Source organism: Pelophylax lessonae, assembly GCF_965119305.1.
Source record: "Pelophylax lessonae genome assembly, chromosome: 4".
Taxonomy (NCBI): domain Eukaryota; kingdom Metazoa; phylum Chordata; class Amphibia; order Anura; family Ranidae; genus Pelophylax; species Pelophylax lessonae.
In genome coordinates, this window is record NC_138771.1 from 611,924,927 (window position 1) to 611,942,569 (window position 17,643).

Below are 17,643 nucleotides of genomic sequence, written 5' to 3' on the forward strand. Positions count from 1 at the left end.
ATAACATTATAATAATGTACCAATTTCCAACACAGGAAAGTGTCAATGTGGAGGAGCCAAGTGGAAGCATGGCGTCAGAGCAGCCAATACCACCCCAACCTCCAAAAAAAAGATGGAAAAAAAACAAGAACTTCTTTCTTAAGCCAGGCCTCTATGGCCCTCCAAAGAAACCAGATGAGGCAGATTCTTTTGGCTTCCTAACTGCCAATAAATTGCGCCTTATGTCAGAGGAGCAACGCCAAATGGCAGAGGTTCTCCTACTACAGGTGCTCAACAAAGGTGTCCGAGACTAAATCCACGGACACACACACCTTTTCGACTACCAACCACCACCTCCACCACAGCCACCACAGCAGCATGGCAGTCAATGGCAATATGCACCTGATCCCCACCAACCAGCATGGTCTCAACATTACCACTATGCACATTTATAAATCTATTTAATTTATGATGTGTTTTTTATTTTCCAGATTATTATGTTTTATTTTGGTTATTTGAGCTCGGAATGCACTTTTGGTTACATCAATATATTTTTGAATTAGAAGATCTCTATGTTTATTTTTGTAAAAATGTATTTTCACAAGTAAATAAAATGGTTCCTATAATACTTGCCTATCTCAGCAATATATGTATTATACATGTATGAAAAAAATAATAAAGGGACACATAAATAGTTTAATATTTTCCATTAATAATCCATTGATAATGGTGTGGAGTTAACTTTATAAATAAACACCATGCAACATGCATAATAGCCAAATCAAAATCATTAACATCATAACATAACATGCCTCTTTAATTAAAAAATATACAATTATCAGCAGCAGCTTCATTCTTCTTACATTAACCAAAATGAGCATGTGCACTGCATTTCGAACATGAATTTGCCTGCGCGAGACGAAAGTGCTTTCTTTATACAATGGCTATTTTTCGTGCACAAATTCTTCCTGGTCGTTAATTGCTTCCAATCATGCGTGTTCAGATTTTAGATTTTTGTCTGACAAATTCTGTACAGACTACACGGAATTCGGACGTTGTGTTGACGTACGTCAAAAATTATATGGCCTGTACATCAGGATTTTTTCGGCCGAAAAGTGGGAGTCGGCTGTCGAAAGCACCATACTAACAATCCGAAAATCGGCAGATCGTTCGTCGGACAAAATTTCCCTTCAGATTTTCTTATCGTGTGTACAGGCCTTTAGAGTCTGACAGTTGCTTCCCCAACAACTGCCTGACCTTGCCCACCTACTTCCAACTATGCAGCATGTATAATGTCAGGCAGGTATCGGGGCAGCATCTGTAAGGCTTCCGGTGACTTCAGAACTCCCAGACCAAAGAGTCAGACACTAGCCAAGTAAGAAAAACTAAACAAGAAGTAAACATTGATCTTTTGCCAGCAAAATTGACATGTATTATTTTATGGAAGAATTTCAGGCAAATTGTAAATAAATACTCTAGCCACTCACAGCAAGCTTAGAGAGAGAATATTCAGTGTTTATGTGATTATGGTAGTCATTGGCCAACAATATACTTCATGCCAACATTGGATCACTTGCCTCTACTTCCTTTGATTGGAAGAAATTGTACTTTGAGGGGAAGGATAGCTGAGGGCAACATCTAACTGAAGGAAATAGCAGCAGAAATGTTAATTGATGGGAAGGGATATTACATATCAACCAGAATACACAACTTGATATCGTGTTCCTTTACTGGTGTTTTTGTATTTTAGCTGGAGTCCTTCACTAAGCTGAAAACTAGAATAGGTTCTCATTTTCTGCTCACTACAAGGGCAACTCCAACTGCAATTTTTTCTTGTCTGGGATAAAGTGGGAAAGGATTAAAATCTCTGTTGGTTTTTACTGTTGTCCAAATGCCTGCTGAGAAAAGCCCCCCTCACTTCCTGTCACAGTCATAGATGGTCACTGTACAAGGAAGTAATGGAAAGCAAAGAGTAACAACATTCTTGCTAGATTCTTTGGCTGATGTTCCACTTTCATATATAAATGAGCCATGAATTGTTGGGTTGTTGTGTTGCTACACAGCGGAATCAGACAAAAATCTCAAATCTCAAGCCACTGGATCTCATGTCACTTTTTAGAAATGAAAGATTAAAATAATAATAATAATAATATTAATGTGTCACTTTTATTTGTCTGCTTTATTTTCAAATCCCTCACACTCTCTAGGAATACATACTATTATTCAGGACTAGTCAGACAGTGGGACAACTGTCAAATAGCTTTACAATTTCAAAAACATTTGCATGTATATTGTTGAATATTTTTAAGTAACTTTGTCATATAGATAGTGCTATATGTTACTTGTCTTGCCATTAAAACTTTTTGTAAAACATTTTGCAATTTTATCTAAAAAAATGAGTATGCAGCATAGTTTTTCTTCTTCTTTGAAATGGCTTGACCATCTAAGCTTGCCTTGCATGGTCCATTATTCTCCAGCCATGCATCACTGTTGGTAATATAACTGAGCATTGTGTAAGACCCAGGGGGCAAAAGGAGGGTCAAAGTAATTTTCTACAGTAGATATTTGAGTTATTTCAGTAATGTAATTTAAAAAAAAATGCCTTCTACAGTCCTGAAGGGACAACATACCCCATTGAATGAGGAGGTTAAAGGTGAATTCTATCTAGGACGGTGTTGAGTAAACACTTGTAGGATGGCTGCAAAAACTTTTTGACATCTCTCAGAAAGTTAGAGAGTAAGATTTCTGTACAGAAATTAATGTCTTTGACTCTTCATTACCATATAGGGAAAGCTAATAGGGAGTGGGACACCTTTATTTGGGTCCAGAATGGCTGCAACTGTGTGTAGCAATGGTTTTTAACATTTTTGGTACTAATATACTGAAAGCAGAGTGAAAAACAAATTGATTGCCATATTTTCAGCTTTTAGAATGATGCAATTATGTATGAATTTCAAGAACTTTGTCATTTTACCTTAGGGACTCCAATCACTCAAATGGTGGAAGATGCCATAGATGGTTCCAATCTCACTCAATTAATTGTAGTGCCAAGTGGTAGTGGAGAGCAGAACATAATTACCATGACATCCAGTTTGATTGCCACAATCTACCTGAATGCTACTAACCAGTGGGAGCGAATAGGTGTTAATCGAAGAGAGGAAGCCATCAAGAACATCAGAACTGGTAAGTGACAAATGTGTGCAGTTTGTGAACTTGATCTCTAGGCAGATAGAGTAGGTCTATGTGAAGCTAATGCCATCCCAATGGAATTTTTTTGAAGATATTATTTCATCACTGACTGGAAAATATAGAATTTTTAGTTTCAAAAGACTCTTAGACGTACATCTCAAGGATCAGAACATTCAGGGCTATGTGAGATGATTTCAGCTACACACACCTACACAGGTTGAACTGGATGGACTATTGTCTTTATTCAACCTCATCTACTATGTAACTATGTAGTTAACAATAATAACTGTTCTATGCACAAATACAATACATTCTTTCCAAAACAGCTACATTAGTGAAACCACTTGATCAATGTCTCCACAAGGATCTCACTGGGGACTGCTGTTATACTATATTAGAGATGGCCTTGCAGTTCGCCCGGCGGTCGGTTCGCGGCGGACTTTGATTGTTCACCATTCGCCGATCTTGCGAACATATGGCGTTGTTCGCGGAGGCCATATTCGTTTACATTGTGGAGAACTTTGACCCATGACACATCCAACAGGTGGTACAGGACAGCCAATTGAGACATTTAAGCACATGGACAGACCCCCTACCTTATAAATAGACCTATGCTGGGTGCCATTTTACACTCTGTTTTTTGTCAGTGTAGGGAGAGGTTGCTGAGAGGAGCAGGGACAGACTTTTAGTGACACAAATTGCTAGGTAATAGGTCCACAAAAGTCCTTTTAAGGTCTGGTATAGGTGTACTATTCTTTGGTGTGTATTATATAGGGGTGTAATACACTTATAATATACTTTCTAATATAGAAAGCATATTATAGTGGATTTGTATTGTGCAGCATTGTGACTGGTGTGGTGAGCGGTTCTGCAGCAATACTACAACTACAAAGAGTGACAAACGTAGATGATAGGTAATAGGTCCACAAAAGTCCTTTTAAGGACAGGTATAGGTGTACTATTCTTTGGTGTGCTCTATATTGGGGTGTAATACGCTTATATTATACTTTCTAATATAGAAAGCATATTATAGTGGATTTGTATTGTGCAGCATTGTGAATGGTGGTGTGGTGAATAGTTCTGCAGCGATACTACAACTACAAAGAGTGACAAACTCAATTTTAAAAGAGTATTATAACTGGTGTGATATACCAGTCGCACCCCAAAAACGACAGATTGAAGTGGGGTGTTATATATACTTTCATAATAGTGTATTTGGGTACTGCAGAATTTTTTTTCTGTTTTGCTGGGTTCCCTCTGCTACACACAGTAACAAACGTTACTTCGCCAATTTTTTTATCACTGGTGTGATAGACCAGTGGCCCCCCAAAACCATAGAATGAAGTGGGGTGTTATGTAAGAATATACTTTCATAATAGTGTATTTGGGTACTGCAGAAATGTTGCCTCTTTGGCTAAGTTAACTCTGTTACACACAGTGACACAAGTTGCTGCGTTCCCTCTGCTACACACAGTGACAAACGTTACTGGCCAATTTTTTTTATCACTGGTGTGATAAACCAGTGGCCCCCCAAAACCACAGATTGAAGCAGGGTGTTATATAAGAATATACTTTCATGATAAGTGTATGTGGGTGCTGCAGAGATGTTGCCTCTTTTGCTACTTTAACTCTGCTACACACAGTGACAATAGTTAGTGTCCAATTTTTTTTTCTCACTGGTGTGATAGACCAGTGGCCCCCTAAAATCACAGATTGAAGCGGGGTATTATGTAAGAATATACTTTCATGATAGTGTATTTGGGTACTGCAGAAATTTTGCCTCTTTTGCTACATTAACTCTGCTACACACAGTGACAATAGTTAGTGTCCAATTTTTTTATCACTGGTGTGATAGACCAGTGGCCCCCCAAAACCACAGATTGAAGTGGGGTGTTATATACCTTCTTTCACATATACTGCACTGCTCTAGAGACTTTTGTCACAGGGTCATTTAAAAAATGACAGGTGGAGGAAGAGGCAGGCCCTTCCGCAGGGGTGGTAGGGGTAGGGCAGGAGCACTCCGCCAGAGCCAAAGTGGGAAGTTTCTGAAGGTGCGTTTGATTACGTCAAAGGACACATCAGACTTGGTTGAGTGGCTCACTCAGCCTTCCTCTTCTGCACCCTCCTCATCCTCTCTATCTGCACCCTCTTCACTCTCTGCTGTGTGCACCCCCAAAGATACCACCACCAAAACCACCACCATATACCTTCCGCATGAGTCACTGGAATTTTTTTCTGATCCATCACAAGACATTTGGGATGCGCAGCCATTGTTGGCATTGGATCAGGAAGAGGAGATAGAAACAGCTGCCACTCAGCAGTCTGACGACAGTCCCCAGATCAGGCCAAGGAGGTTTGTCCCCACTGTTGCTGCCTACTCCGAGATCTCTAATGTTAGTGGGGAGGAAGGTGACATAGATGATGACGTGTCTATGGACGTCACATGGGTGCCCACAAGAGAGGAAGAGGAGGGGAGTTCAGAGGGATAGATGGACCGGCAGATATGGAGGAGAAGCAGGCGGAACTTACATTGCACAGGAGGGACAAAGCAGACTGCTAATGTATCAGGAGCAAGCCATCATCCATGTACGGTCACATCTGGCGCTTCCAGGACGCCGGCACATGGCTCAGCAGTGTGGGCATTTTTTTTAACGTGTCCGCTGCTGACAATAGTGTTGTCATCTGCAGCCTTTGCATTCAACGCAGAAGTCCCGGTAAGCCCAACACTCACCTAGGGACGACTGCCTTAAGAAGGCACCTGGACTCCCATAACCGAGCCCAGTGGGAGCAACGCCGTCAGATCCCTCAAAGCCACACTCCAGGCTCTCACCGTCCAGCCTCTTCTCCTTCTCCTCTCTCCTCACAATTGTCCTACACTCCACCTTCCATCATGCTGTCGTCACGTTGTTCTGGAAAAAGGCAGGCTTCCGTGTCCCAAACGTTGAAGCGTAAAAAAATTATGACGCCGGATAACCCTCTTGCCCAACGGTTTTCGGAACTGATAGCCCGCCAACTACTGCCATATCAACTGGTGAACTTGGAGGCCTTTCGGAAATGTTTGGCCATTGAAACACCACAATGGAAGGTCCCAGGAAGGAAATATTTAACGCAGAAGGGCATCCCAGAGCTATATGGCCATTTTCAGCGGCAAGTGAATGTATCTCTGGCACATAGTGTCGGTGCCCAGACACCTGGTCTAGAAAACACAGGCAGGGAAGGTATATAACTTTTACTGCCCACTGGGTAAACCTTCTAACGGCCGTCAAGTATGTAACCCGTGGCACCGGCGTAGATTTGGTTTTACTGCCACAAACTGCATGCAGGCCTGCCTCTTCTTCTCCTCCTCTTACTCCATCCTCACTCTCCTCCTCCTTTTCCGCTGCTACCGTCTCTTCCGCTGCGCCACTCAAGATCCCCAGAACATATTCCACATGCCAGGTGAGACGTTGTCATGCTGTGCTGCGTCTATTGTGCCTGGAAATCAAGAGCCACACTGGTCCTGCACTCTTTTCAGCTTTGCATTCACAGGCAGATCAGTGTCCTGAACTTGGTCATGCAGCGATTCATTGTCAAATACCCTGAGGTTCAGGACGTCTTGCGGCAGGCCAGGAAAATCTCAGGCCATTTCATAAGATCTTACACAGCCATGGCTCGCCTTGCTAACATTCAGCCGCGACACAACCTGCCCGTCAGGCGTCTTATTTGTGATTGCCCAATGCAATGGAACTCAACCTTGTATATGCTTGATAGGCTGCTCCAGCATAAATGTGCAGTTAACGACTACCTGTCCGAAATCGGCAGCAGGACAGGTTCTGGGGAGCTTGGTTTTTTTCACCGCGAAAGTGGATGCTCATGCCCGACACATGCAGACTCCTGCCGCCATTTGATGATATCACCAAACTGGTCAGTAGCGGCCAGGGCACCATCAGTGACATCGTACCTTACGCCTTCTTTCTGGAGCTTGCATTGCATCGTGTCATTGATCAAGCCATCGAGGAGCAGGAGCAGGAAGAGGATGAAGTCGCTATGCTGGATGAATTCCCAGGGGGTGCTACTCCATCTGAGACAAGTCAACAACAGGAGTCTGAAGAGGAGTCAGAGGAGGATGGTGCTGGGGCGGATGAGGAGGAGCAAGAAGAGCATGCTTTAAACCTTTCTGGGATCCTTGGTGTTGTCCGTGGATGGGGGGAGGAGAACGAGGACAACATTATCCTGGATGATGAGCAGGAGCCCGGCCACTATACCGCTTCCAGTTCAGCCTTCATGCTCCAGTGTTTTAAGGGGGACCCCCGTATAAAAAGCATAAAGGGCAAGGACCAGTACTGGGAGGCAACGTACTTAGACCCCCTTTACAAACAAAAAATGGCGGAAATGTTACCACCATCACAGAGGGCCATCAGAATGCAGCAATTCCAGGCCTTGCTGCGAGAACTGCTGCATTCTGCTTTTGCGTGCGCTGGCAGAGGAATTTCCACTCACAGAGAAACAGTTGCAGGTGCCAATCCAACAGCACCCGCAAGAAGAGGGCGTTTTTGAAGATGTGTTGGTCACTTCTGATATGAGATTATTCTTTCAGCCGACCCATCGACAGCTGTACTCCGGATCCAGCATCAGGGAATGCCTAGACCGACAGGTGTCCGACTACATCGGGTTAACGGCCGATGTGGACGCTCTGAGAAGTGATGAACCCCTGGACTACTGGGTGGGCAGGCTTGACCTCTGGCCAGAGCTTGCACAATTTGCAATGGAATTGTTGGTTTGCCCCTTGTCCAGTGTCCTGTCCAAAAGGACGTTCAGCGCAGCAGGGGGGATCGTGACCCATAACTGCACTAGCCTAGCTCAAGACAATGTTGACTACCTCACATTTCTAAAAATGAATGAGGCATGGATCTTGGAGGAATTCAACACATGTGACCAGTAGACCATGTTTAATTACAATTCCTCATGATAGGCTACAAATATCCGCCACCACCCAAAACAATTCATGGTCCCTGTCTTCGGTAAATACAGCGGCATAAAAGGCCTTTTATGTCCGTTGAATGCCTAATTTTTTGGGCCTTTAATGGCCGACACCTATTTATCCTGTGAATGCCTAATGTACCTCCAGCCACAGAATACAACGTTCTTTGCTGTCAGGTGGACGCATGTGGGCTAATTTTTGGGGCCTATAATGGGCGACACTTTCTTATGTATCCTGTGAATACCTAATGTACCTCCAGCCACAGAATACAACGTTCTTTGCTGTCAGGTGAATGCATGTGGGCTAATATTTGGGGCCTGTAATGGCTGGCCGACACTTACTTCTGTATCCTGTGAATGCCTAATATACCTCCAGTCACAAAATACAACGTTCATTGCTGTCAGGTGGACGCATGTGGGCTAATTTTTGGGGCTTGTAATGGCCAGGCGACACTTACTTATTTATCCTGTCAATGCACAATATACCTCCAGTTACAGAATACTATGTTCTTTGCTGTCAGGTGGACGCACGTGGGCTAAATTTTGGGGCCTGTAATGGCCGGGCAACACTTACTTCTGTATCCTGTGAATGCCTAATGTACCTCCAGTCACAGAATATAACGTTCTTTGCTGTCAGGTGGAAGCATGTGGGCTATTTTTTGGGACCTGTAATGGGCGACACTTACTTCTATATCCTGTCAATGCCTAATGTACCTCCAGTCACAGAATACAATGTTCTTTGCTGTCAGGTGAACGCATGTGGGTTAATTTTTGGGGCCTGTAATGGCCGACACTTACTTCTTTATCCTGTGAATGCCTAATTTTTTCATACTGGAATTAAAAAACCAATGGGTCTGTAAATGTTCCGCTATATTGTGAACGGATGCGGACCCATTTTACAGAGGTGTGAATTGATCCTATATGTATTTGACATGTATTTACCAGCTGCTGTCAGTTCTGACTGATTTAAGCAGAGCTATTACATTAGAAGTCGGTTGCAGACTCGCTTATTACTTCTGTTATGACAGTGACCATGTTGTTGGACTATTTGTGCACAGCTAGTAAGTATTTTGTGGCTGCAAATATGACCTGAAGGTTTTTAATGTTCGCCTGCTATTAAAGTCAATGGGGCCCGCCGCGAACTTGCGGTTCGCGAACATTTGGGAAAGTTTGCAGATAACGTTCGCGAACCGCCACGGCCAATGTTCGTCCATCACTATACTATATAACCAAAAGTGTGTGGACATCCCTCCATGTGCTGCCAAACAACAGTTTGGGGAAGGCCCTTTTCTGTTTCAGCATTAGTGTCCCTGTGCTCAAAACTAACTCCATAAATAGGTGGTTTGACCAGTTTGATGTGGAGAAACTCAGCTGACATACACATAAAACCCTGATCTCAACCCTACTGATCACCTCTGGGATGAATTAAAATGCAACTGGCTTCTCGTACAACAGCAATACCTGACCATACAACTGTATTTTTGGATGAATGGACACAAATTCCCACAAAAACATTGCAAAATTTTGTGGAAGATGAAAAGAGTGCAGGCTGTTATAGCTGCATTGGATTAGAGGGACTAATAATGCAAAAAAAAAAAGTTAACTAACACCGAACACTCTCTCCCTCCCCAGTCCCCACTATAACGGTCCAGAGATTTGATATCCCTCTCTTCTCTTGGCGGCACTTCCAAACTGGAGGAGGCGCTGGTCAATCAGTATCGCTCTGGTTCGTCCAGGAAGCATTGCACAGAGAGGAGGATAAAGAGTGGGGATTTCAAATCCAGCAACTGCTGGGCCGGCTGTGTGGGCACTGAACCTGAGATAGGTACAGCAGGGACCAAGGGGTGGGGTGGGGGGGGGGGGTTGTTCAGGGATAGTTAGTTAGTTCACCTTTTCTAACACTTTAAGTAGTCAGTTATGCCACTGGGGCAAATATTAGCAATCAGGAGATTTTTTTGACCTTCCTGATTTTGTTCCCTGGGAATGTTCATTCAGGGCTGTTGTGTGCTGCCTCATAGACATTTGTTTGTCACCTGATCAAAAAAAAAAGTAATCTAATAACTATAGGCACCTCAAAAGATAATTTCACCTTTTAGTGAAGGTCTGCTTTAAAATAAGAAAATTTGATCTGGGTGATATATTATTTAGAATAGTTAGCCGTTCTAACATCTTGTTTATTTCAGGTTATGTGCAGCAACTTGTTTTCCGCAAAGCAGACAATTCCTATGCCACTTTCCAGGACAGACCAGCCAGCACATGGTAAATTAAATACTGTATATACTAAGATACATTACTGATGTATCAAAACTTTATTTTATTTCACCTCACTGGATGCTGTGTTACAATATCTCTTCAGATTTTTTTCTCTTCTTATTTAATATATGTTTTACAGTTCTACCTCTCCTTGGCACATGAATACTTGTCCTACCTCTGCTTGTATTATTATCACTTGTACTGTTTCTAAATGGTTCTTGATGATTTTTGATTCTTGATATCTTCTGTTTGGTTTGCGATTGTCTCTCCTTGGTTTAAGATGCCCTGCCTGATTAATTTTCTTATCTCATTGGTTAATGATGATCTGTCTTGTTTTTGCTTGGTTCATGCTGTTTTATTCCTGCCTCCATTAGGTTTATTTAATAGCTTGTCCTCCCTTCTTCTTTTTCTTCTTCTTCTTCTTGGTTTATTATTAGATGTATTATGTCCCTGGATATTAATGACTTGTCTTTTTCTTTGCTTGGTTCATGATGTTTTGTCCGGCCTCTGCTGTGTTCTTATTTGCTCTGCCTTTTCTTGGCTCTTGATGACTTGTCCTGCTTCTGCTTAGCTTCTGACAATTGCTATGCCTCTGCTTGGTTTATGTTCACTTGCCCTATCTCCGGTGGCTTTTTTTTGGTCTCTTCTTTGCTCAGGATGATTGCCTTGGCTCTGCTTGGTTTGTGATCACTCGTCATGCCTCTACTTCATGCATGATTACTTGTCCTTTCATCTTCTTGGTTCATGATGACTTTATCTACACAGGCTGACAGCATATGTGGCCAAAGTTTTTGCCATGGCCTATCCCTTGATTGAAATAGAAGTTAATGTCCTGTGCGGTGCAATCAATTGGCTAATCCTAGAGAAACAAACACCAGACGGATTGTTCAAAGAAGATGCTCCAGTAATAAATCAGGAGATGATAGTAAGTATCTATTAAAATTGGCACTACCTACTTGCAGATGCAGAGTAGACTGAAAAAGAAAGCTTTCAAAACAAGAATGTAAAACATGAATGTCCCAAAAGCTGAAATTTCTCTCTCTTTATTAAGCCAAGCTATGGTATCATTTTATTCCCCAACCTTTATTAATTGCGTTAGTGATAAGGCCATTTTTAGAATTAAAGATGATTAAATAGAACTACCCCTGCAGAACATTTTCCTTTCAATAATTTAACTATTTTCTATCAAGCTAGAAAAATGGGTAATCTAATTAGTGAAGCTTAGTGACCTTCAGGATGCATTTACAGCTTCGAATGTACCCTGCCTACAATTAGATTCAAAAACCCTAGAGAGAGCTCCAGTGGTTAGCGGCGAGAAGAAGCCCCATCGAAAGTAACAGGAGACTTCCGGCTCTTGCAGCTAATCGTGGCCACTCACATGTAATCTCTTATAAAGAGATCACGTGGCAGGCAGTCTGCGCATAAGCGATTACATGCGAGTGGCTGTGATTAAATGTGAGAGTCGGCAGTCTTCCATTGCTTTTAATGGGGCTTATCATGGGAACCCTCTCGTTCCTGACCTATTCTCTGAAAAAAAAAAACCCTGCCCACCTTACAAATTGATGGCAAATTAGGCAACTAGAACAGAATAAACAATCCAAGATTTCGTGACGCCATGAGGATTGGATTATGTGTAAAGAATAGGGTGGATTCACAATTTTATCTGCTTTTTGCACATTCTTTGGTGATTGGATTAAGGTGGTTTGGTTACCAGTTTGGCTAAAATGGTGGGGTATGTTTCTGACACTCTGAACTGAAGAAGCACATTGGATGAGTAATGAAATTACTTCATCAATTAAAGAACCAGTCCAGTTAAATTTTACTTTTATTTTGGCTTGACATGCACTTTAATGCTAAAGTCCACCCTAGTCCTGGCCTAATTATGGAAAAGTGATGTTCTTCTTTATTTATTGCTCTGGTTAGAAGAAGTATCATGAACTGTTATCAATTATTTTACCCAATCCAATATTCAAAACTATATATTGGAGAAGATTCTAGACTGAGATCTGTGTTCCTCATTACCTGCCAGTGAAAAATGCAAGGCCTCAACATTGCTTTTCATCTCTTTCCTCTCATAGGGTGGATCTAAAGGATCAAAAGAACCAGATGTTGTTCTCACAGCCTTTGTCCTGATTGCAATGTTGGAGAGTGAGGAGGCTTGCAATGCACATGTAAATGTAAGTAAACTAGCCATACAACTGACACTGTTCCGCTCACAACTGACATTGAATGACAATCCCGCACCTGGAAAGGATATTACACTTTAGAGGACATAGCTAGTATCCATTTATCTATACAGAGTTTTCAATTGGAACCATAGGTGGGAAATCCAACGATTCTTTTAAACCCTTTATCAAATGTTATTGCAGATTTCTAAAGGTTCCTGTTCCGTCTGCCCTTCTCCTTTACTGAACTTTTTCAGAATGAGTGCCACACACAAAAACTGGTTGATTTGGGCTTCCAACTAACCCTGGATGTGGACAGTGTGTGCCCAGGGTCGCGTTTTTGTGTAGTTCTGACCGCACACCAACTGGCTGCAGCTAATCACTGACTTTGCATTGGGCAATGGCACTGAAAGTTGCTGCCTCCAGAAGTGGCAATTAGCCACCCTTGAAGGCAGCAAACTATCTTCAGATAAGCATCTGTGTAAATGTAGCCTTGGATGGAGACACAGATTTGTAGCAAAGGGCACCTAAAGGGAATCTGTGACAATGCCAATAAGAAAGTTGTCAATGCTGATTTATTTATTTAAAGGTTCAAGCTCTGGGGATGTCATTCTAATTCTGGCTCAACTACCTAATGAGTCAGTAGACTGGAATGGGTGGGTTTCAGTGTATGGAAAGGGTTATAAGAATATAGTGATTGCTACTGGTCAGTTGTACTCTAGGTATTAGAGACAGGATCAATTGACACCTGTATCTTTAAAGAAAACCTGTGAGGACAGAAACACAGAGGTCTGCTACTGCTGACCTGTTTTTAAAGGTACATGGTTTCCAGCTTTAATCGTTATATTTGTCTTATTACCTAGGCACAGTCTGCACATGCATCCATTGCGGAGGCGCTTGGGAGGTGATGACTTATTCACATGTGCTTGTAAATGTCAGCTTGAGCTATTATGCTCATTAAACTACAGATTTTTCAGCAAAGCAGAAAAGGATGGAAAGCAAAACCTGTGACCCTAATGGTCCACCTGCTGGCCACAAACTAAAATGCAAAATCCCCATTTCAAATTTAGCTAAAAATATATATTTAAAAAAAAAATTATTCTAACCATACAAAATAAAGTATTGGGCCTATAATGGTCTATAAGGTGCTTTCCTAAAATCCACACAACATAACAATACACCTGCTTCTTTATTTATTATGGAATGGAATGTGAACACACTGTGGAAATTAAGGGAGGAAAACAAGTATGAGAGGCAAGGAATCTCATGGGCCTCAGGAACCATTGCACCCTATCGATTTCCTGCAACTATACCCTAACATCTTGAGATCAACTCCATTAACCCTTTACTTTTTCTTTCTTTCTTTCTTTTTTTGTTGATAGAACCTAAAGCTTAGTATTGACAAGGCAGCCAGCTTCCTGCTGGGCCAGTATCCAAGTCTGGAAAAACCCTACTCTGTTGCAATTGCCTCATACGCCCTTGCAAAGGCTGGGTCCATCGATAATTCAGCAAAATTGATGTCAGTGTCAAAAGGTACAGAGACCTATAGCATGTCACATAATCTTGTACATACATTTTGAGACTTTTTATCTACACAAAATCATTTAAACTGCAAGTCATCCGTGACCAAGCAATAGATATGCATAAGTGCATGTAAACCCTTACATTTACCCACTGAACTGACTAGATACAGATGATACACAGAGATGGAACAAATTCTCCGACCTAAATTGTACCTGTTTATCTGCAGCCCCTCCACGGCCTTCTAATGCACACATTTTACACAGCATTTCTGAGCTCCAGATGGCAGGGGGTTGGAATCTGATGTCACACACTCCATAGTATAGAGCGGAGAGCTGTGTGTAATCTGAGACCTGAGTGGAGAGTACAGTCTTACAGGGAACCATGCAGAGCTGAGTCTGTAAATTGCACTCTGTGTGCTGGGGGGGGGGGGGGGGGGCTGACAAAGAATGCCTTACAAAGGGGTCCTGCATGGCTCTGAAACATTGCATTATGTCTTCTGTGATGGGATCATTCTTCAGTAAAGATTTTGGATGCTGTTCGACAATCCATGGTTCAATAAAGATTTGACGGTGTGCTGGTGAATATATATATATGATCTGTGATGTCTTTGGTTCCAGCTGGTTGTTGCTTCAGCCCCTGCTACTCCTAAGCCTTATTCAGGATATTGTGCATTGGGAATATTGACACTAGTCTAAGTAAGGCCTCATGCACACCATGCTCTTCTGAACACTTTTCTCCCGACAGGAGAAAAGCAGTGTTAAAAATGTGCCAAAAGTCACATTTTTCAAATACATTTAGACACGTTATGGTGTGTCAAATGTTTAGGCGTTTTTTTTTATTTTTTATTTCATTGGCTAGAATAGTAATTTCTGGCCATTAAAATGAATGCACGCTCAAGTGTGACGCATGCCTAGCATTTTGGCACATTTAGAAGTGTTTTCATGCATTTAGGCACTAGGGATGATCGAACTTTTGAAAAGTTTGGTTCGACCAGAACACCCGAACTTCCCAAAAGTTTGGCCCGGATTTCAGAACCCCATTGAAATCAATGGGACCCGAACTTCGGTAATCAAAAAACACCATTTTGAAACCCTAAAACCCAATAAATGCCCCTAAAAAGTCCCTAGGGTTCTGGGTCATGCCCCAGGGACTATTAATCGCACACAAAAAAGTTCTTAAAAATTGTCATTTTTGATAGAGAGCCAATTATTGAAAAAATAAAAAAAATAAAAAAAAGAGATTTAGTTTCTGGGGGGTCTAAAAAGTGTACATGTGAAGTTTCAGCTCTGTAGCATGTCCAGAACCTTAAAAAAATGATCGTTTGTATTATGTCACTTATAGAACAGGGATATGGCGTCGCTATTTTCACACCTTGCCGGTTTTGTAGCAAGCGTTTTTTTTGGGCATTTTTTGGGGGTTATTGGAGGCAGGCATAACATCAGAACTTCTGTGTAGGGGTATATATACACACACACTTATATGTATATATACCCATACACATATATAGGTGTGAAAGCAGCAGAACACTATACTTGCGCTAATGAAATAATTAACACCAATATGGTTACGCTCCTATCACACCTATATATGTGTATGTGTAAAATACATATAAGTGTGTGTGTATATATATATACCCCTATACATAAGTTCAGATGTTTTGCCTTCCTCCAAAGAACCCAAAAAAATGCCCAAAAAAACGCCAGCGCCAAAAAAAAAACGCCCAGGTGTGTTTTTGCAGCAGGCGTTTTTTTGGGCATTTTTTGGGGTCTTTGGAGGCAGGAAAAACATCTGAACTTTTGTCTAGGTGTATATATATATATATATATATACACACACACTTATATGTATTTTACACATACACATATATAGGTGTGATAGGAGCGTAACCATATTGGTGTTAATTATTTAATTAGCGCAAGTATAGTGTTCTGCTACTTTCACACCTATATATGTGTATGGGTATATATACATATAAGTGTGTGTGTATAAGTATACATACCCTTATACAGAAGTTCAGATGTTTTGCCTGCCTCCAAAAAAAATGCCAAAAAAAACGCCTGCGCCAAAAAAAAAGACGCCCAGGTGTGCTATTGCAGGGTTTTTTTTGGGCATTTTTTTGGGTTCTTTGAAGGCAGGCATGACATCTCAACTTCTGTATAGGGGTATATATACACACACACTTATATGTATATATACCCATACACATATATAGGTATGAAAGTAATAGAACACTATACTTGCGCTAATGAAATAATTAACACCAATATGGTTACGCTCCTATCACACCTATATATGTGTATGTGTAAAATACATATAAGTGTGTTTGTATATATATACCCCTATACAAAAGTTCAGATGTTTTGCCTGCCTCCAAAGACCCCCAAAAAATGCCCAAAAAAAACGCCTGCTGCAAAAACACACCTGGGCGTTTTTTTTTTTAGCGCTGGCGTTTTTTTGGGCATTTTTTGGGGTTCTTTGGAGGCAGGCAAAACATCTGAACTTCTGTATAGGAGTATATATATACACACACACTTATATGTATTTTACACATACACATATATAGGTGTGATAGGAGCGTAACCATATTGGTGTTAATTATTTCATTAGCACAAGTATAGTGTTATGTTACTTTCACACCTATATATGTGTATGGGTATATATACATATAAGTGTGTGTGTATATATACCCCTATACAGAAGTTGAGATGTCATGCCTGCCTCCAAAGAACCCAAAAAAATGCCCAAAAAAACCCCTGCAAATAACACACCTGGGCGTTTTTTATTTTTGGCGCAGGCGTTTTTTTGGGCATTTTTTTGGAGGCAGACAAAACATCTGAACTTCTGTATAAGGGTATATATACACACACACTTATATGTATATATACCCATACACATATATAGGTGTGAAAGTAGCAGAACACTATACTTGCGCTAATGAAATAATTAACACCAATATGGTTACACTCCTATCACACCTATATATGTGTATGTGTAAAATACATATAAGTGTGTGTGTATATATATACCCCTATACAGAAGTTCAGAAGTACAGCAGTTCCTAATGCTAGGAATTTGGCGGGGGCTATCTTATATCCTGGGGGGCGTATTCACTAATGATTGGCCTAGGGACCCCCTAGTCACTCCAATCACATTCCTAGCATTCTCCTGCCCCCTCAATTGGCTTTTACTAATGGGTCTGGTCCAATCACAGCCTTTTAAAGCCCATTTCCTGGCCCATTGCATTTTGGTCGGTTCTGGTTGCCGAATTCCGAACTTTTTCAGCAAAAAGTTCTAAATTCGGCCGAACCTCGAACAGTCAATGTTCGGGTTGAACCGATGGTCGACCCGAACCGTTCGATCATCCCTATTAGACACGTCCAGTGTTTTTTCTGCCAAAAAGCTCCTTTCCTGAACATGACTTTGCTGTGTTCAAATTTCTGGCACCAAATACCTCTAAATGTCTGTAGCATTGCTCCCTAGAGGACTGCTGTGAATTGCACTTTCTGGATTCCCCTGGGTTACCCTTAGCAACTGATAGCAGACAAATAGCATTACAGTCCTTGGCTCAGTCAAT

General features: G+C 41.5%; 1 protein-coding gene across 4 annotated transcripts in view; it reads left to right on the forward strand.

Annotated features, from left to right (window-relative positions):
• The window catches only part of LOC309553574 (A.superbus venom factor 1-like), a 1,719,715-nt gene that overhangs the window by 1,118,602 nt on the left and 583,470 nt on the right, over nucleotides 1-17,643 (forward strand). For all 4 annotated transcript variants that reach the window (XR_014225177.1, XR_014225178.1, XR_014225179.1 and 1 more), the window contains exons 23-27: nucleotides 2,959-3,162; nucleotides 10,311-10,386; nucleotides 11,146-11,305; nucleotides 12,459-12,557; nucleotides 13,928-14,078. Coding sequence is in view for 1 of the 4 variants with exons in the window: in XM_082254846.1 (XP_082110972.1) it covers nucleotides 2,959-3,162; nucleotides 10,311-10,386; nucleotides 11,146-11,305; nucleotides 12,459-12,557; nucleotides 13,928-14,078 (690 nt within the window). In the remaining 3 variants the exon portion in view is untranslated. The remainder of the gene's footprint in view (nucleotides 1-2,958; nucleotides 3,163-10,310; nucleotides 10,387-11,145; nucleotides 11,306-12,458; nucleotides 12,558-13,927; nucleotides 14,079-17,643) is intronic.